Source organism: Cebus imitator, unplaced genomic scaffold (genome assembly GCF_001604975.1).
Source record: "Cebus imitator isolate Cc_AM_T3 unplaced genomic scaffold, Cebus_imitator-1.0 Scaffold537, whole genome shotgun sequence".
Classification (NCBI taxonomy): domain Eukaryota; kingdom Metazoa; phylum Chordata; class Mammalia; order Primates; family Cebidae; genus Cebus; species Cebus imitator.
Window position 1 is genome coordinate 1,284,836 of NW_016107852.1, and position 2,824 is coordinate 1,287,659.

Sequence of the window (2,824 nt, forward strand, 5' to 3'; positions counted from 1 at the left end):
AAAAAAAAAAAAAAAAAAAAAAAAAAAAAAAAAAAAAAAAAAAAAAGCTGGGTATCTACAGTCTACAGTCCGGGCTAATCAGGAGACTGAAGTAGGATCGCTTGAGCTCAAGAGTTCAAGACTAGCCTGGGCAATATAGCAAGACCCTGTCTCAAAAAAAAGGGAGGGGTGCAACAGCTGCTGTTGGGCCATTCTTAATGCTGGCAGTACTTCCAAAGAGTGCCTTGTAAGGTCACAAACTTATTGATTATTCCAATTTAGTGTATTATGTTTATGGATTCAGGGTTTTGTTGTATGTTGACACTGCAAAGAGATCTTACTGGACCTCCCTGTGGCCCTCCCTCAGTCACTATTTATCAATTATATAAGCCTGTTTTACTTCCTCTATGACACTTAACTTTCTTAGATCCCCTTTTTATGTGCCTACTTAGCTTGTCTGTCCTCCATTCTGCTCTATCCCCAGTGTAAGCTCCATGAGGACAGAGACTGACTGTTCTGAATCCTACAATAGTATCTAGTTAGTAAAAGACATTAAGCTGTTTGGGACATATATGCTCTATATTCTCACCTTGTTAACTTTATCATTGTCTTATGGTATGTTTTCTTCCTTCCTGAGACGTTTTGCAAAGCTTTGATCTTGCTGAGAAATAAGAATCTCATCAATCCATCAAGCCTGCTAGAGCTCTTCTTTGAACTTCTACGTTGCCATGATAAGCTTCTCCGAAAGGTAAAGAGCAAAAAAAAATATTTCCCTACATCTTCTTTGAGGCAACATAAAACTTTGTTGTCCCTTCACTTATCGATGCTTTACATTGTTGGATACAGTTAAGAATAATAGGAAAAAAGCAACCATTGTGTGCATGCAAAATGGTGCCAGGCACCATTCTCAGAGATTTTGTGTATTTACTCATTTACTCACAAAGCCCTGTGAGAGAGGGATCCTCCTTATTACTGTTCTTACTTTGCAGAAGAAAAGGCTGAGGAAAAGAGAGAATAAGTTGCCCATTGTCACACTGCTTCTTAGTGGTGGGATTGGATATAAGCCCAAACTGTGGTTCCAGAACCCAAGCCTTTAACTACTGTACCATGCCGGCTGCCTAAGTCAGGACATTGATACTCACAGCTATAACTGACCCACTCCCCCGCAGAAAACTTTTTGTTGTTATTAACATTTTCCCACAACTTTGCATTTGCTTATGTAAGACTAGAAACTGAAGATTTATTAAAGAAATTTAAGATGGAAAATCTTGGCTGGACACTGGCTCACACCTGTAATACCAGCATTTTGGGAGACTGAGGTGGGAGGATCAGTTGAGGTCAGGAGTTTGAGACCAGCTTGGGCAAAATAGCAAGACCCCCTTCTTTATTTAAAGAAAAAAAGGAGAGGAAAACTTAAGTTTACATTCATTAATTTAAAAAATATTTTCAAAGTATTAAGAGACTACCACTGTTTGATTTTAGCAATTGTACTTCTTGGACTAATTTGTGGAATAAAAGTGGTCTATAGGAGCATGATGTAGGCACCAGTGATATTTGCATTCCCAGTATTTTCCTGCATCCAGTTAGGTGCTTGGTAAATGGAGTAACTTTTTTTTTAAACAACACTTTTATTGAGATATAATTTATGTACAATTCATCCACTAAAATGTACAATTAAGTGGTTTTTAGTATATTCACAGAGTGGAACAACCATCACTGTAATCAATTTTTGAACATTTTGTCACCCCCAAAAGAAACTCTATTCCGATTAGTAGTTAATCTTCTTTCTCATCCCGTTTAGCCCTAGGTAATCACCAGTCTACTTTGGGTCACAATAGATTTGTGAGTTTTGGAAATTTTATATAAGTGGAGTCATACAGTATGTGTTCTTATAGTGACTAGATTCTTTTACTTAGCATAATATTTTCAAGATTCATTCATGTTGTAGTGTATATCAGTACTTATTCCTTTTTGTTGCCAAATAATATTCTGTTGTATGGATACACCACATTTTGTTTATCTATTCATCACTAAATGGAAATTTAAGTTGTTTCCACTTTTTGGCCACTACGAATAAAGCTGCTATGAATGTTTGTATGAACACTGATCTTTTCATTTTCTTGAATGTATACCTAGGAGAATTGCACTGTATTATGTTAAACTCCATGTTTAACCTCTTGAGGACAACTTTGCTTTGCTTTGTAGTTGCTTTTTTGTTTACTTGCTTGGTTTGGATTTCTTTTGTGATAGCATAAAAAATGGGTAAAATTAAGCTATCCTGTACATTTGTACTGTTCTTCAAATTTAGCAAGGTTATAGAAATGTTGGTTAGGTTTAATGTATGTATTTTTTGTTTCTTTTCCTCAGACTTTATACACACATATTGTGACTGATATCAAGAATATAAATGCAAAACACAAGAACAATAAAGTGAATGTAGTAAGTATTCTTTGGTTTTCCATGTTTGCAGCATTGTACCATCAGTGTATTAAGTCTTCTTTTTCCTTCTTTTCTTCAGGTACTGCAAAATTTCATGTATACCATGTTAAGAGATAGCAATGCAACCGCAGCCAAAATGTCTTTAGATGTGATGATTGAACTCTACAGAAGGAACATCTGGAATGATGCCAAAACTGTCAATGTTATCACAACTGCATGTTTCTCTAAGGTCACCAAGATATTAGTTGCTGCTTTGACATTCTTTCTTGGGAAAGATGAAGATGAAAAACAGAACAGTGACTCTGAATCTGAGGCTAGAGTGCAGTGGTATGATCTCAGCTCACTCTAACTTCCCTCTTCCAGCCTCAAGTGATTCTTCTGCCTCTGCCTCCCAAGTTGCTGAGAT

General features: G+C 36.3%; 1 protein-coding gene across 3 annotated transcripts in view; it reads left to right on the plus strand.

Annotated features, from left to right (window-relative positions):
* SDAD1 (SDA1 domain containing 1) overlaps positions 1 to 2,824 on the plus strand; it is a 36,342-nt gene that overhangs the window by 12,949 nt on the left and 20,569 nt on the right. For 2 of the 3 annotated variants that reach the window (XM_017514808.2, XM_017514809.2), the window contains 3 exons: positions 617 to 727; positions 2,347 to 2,418; positions 2,498 to 2,598. In XM_017514808.2, the coding sequence (XP_017370297.1) occupies positions 617 to 727; positions 2,347 to 2,418; positions 2,498 to 2,598 (284 nt within the window). Of the gene's footprint in view, positions 1 to 616; positions 728 to 2,346; positions 2,419 to 2,497; positions 2,732 to 2,824 lie in introns of all 3 variants that reach the window. The other variant, XM_017514811.2, reaches the window with a different exon arrangement.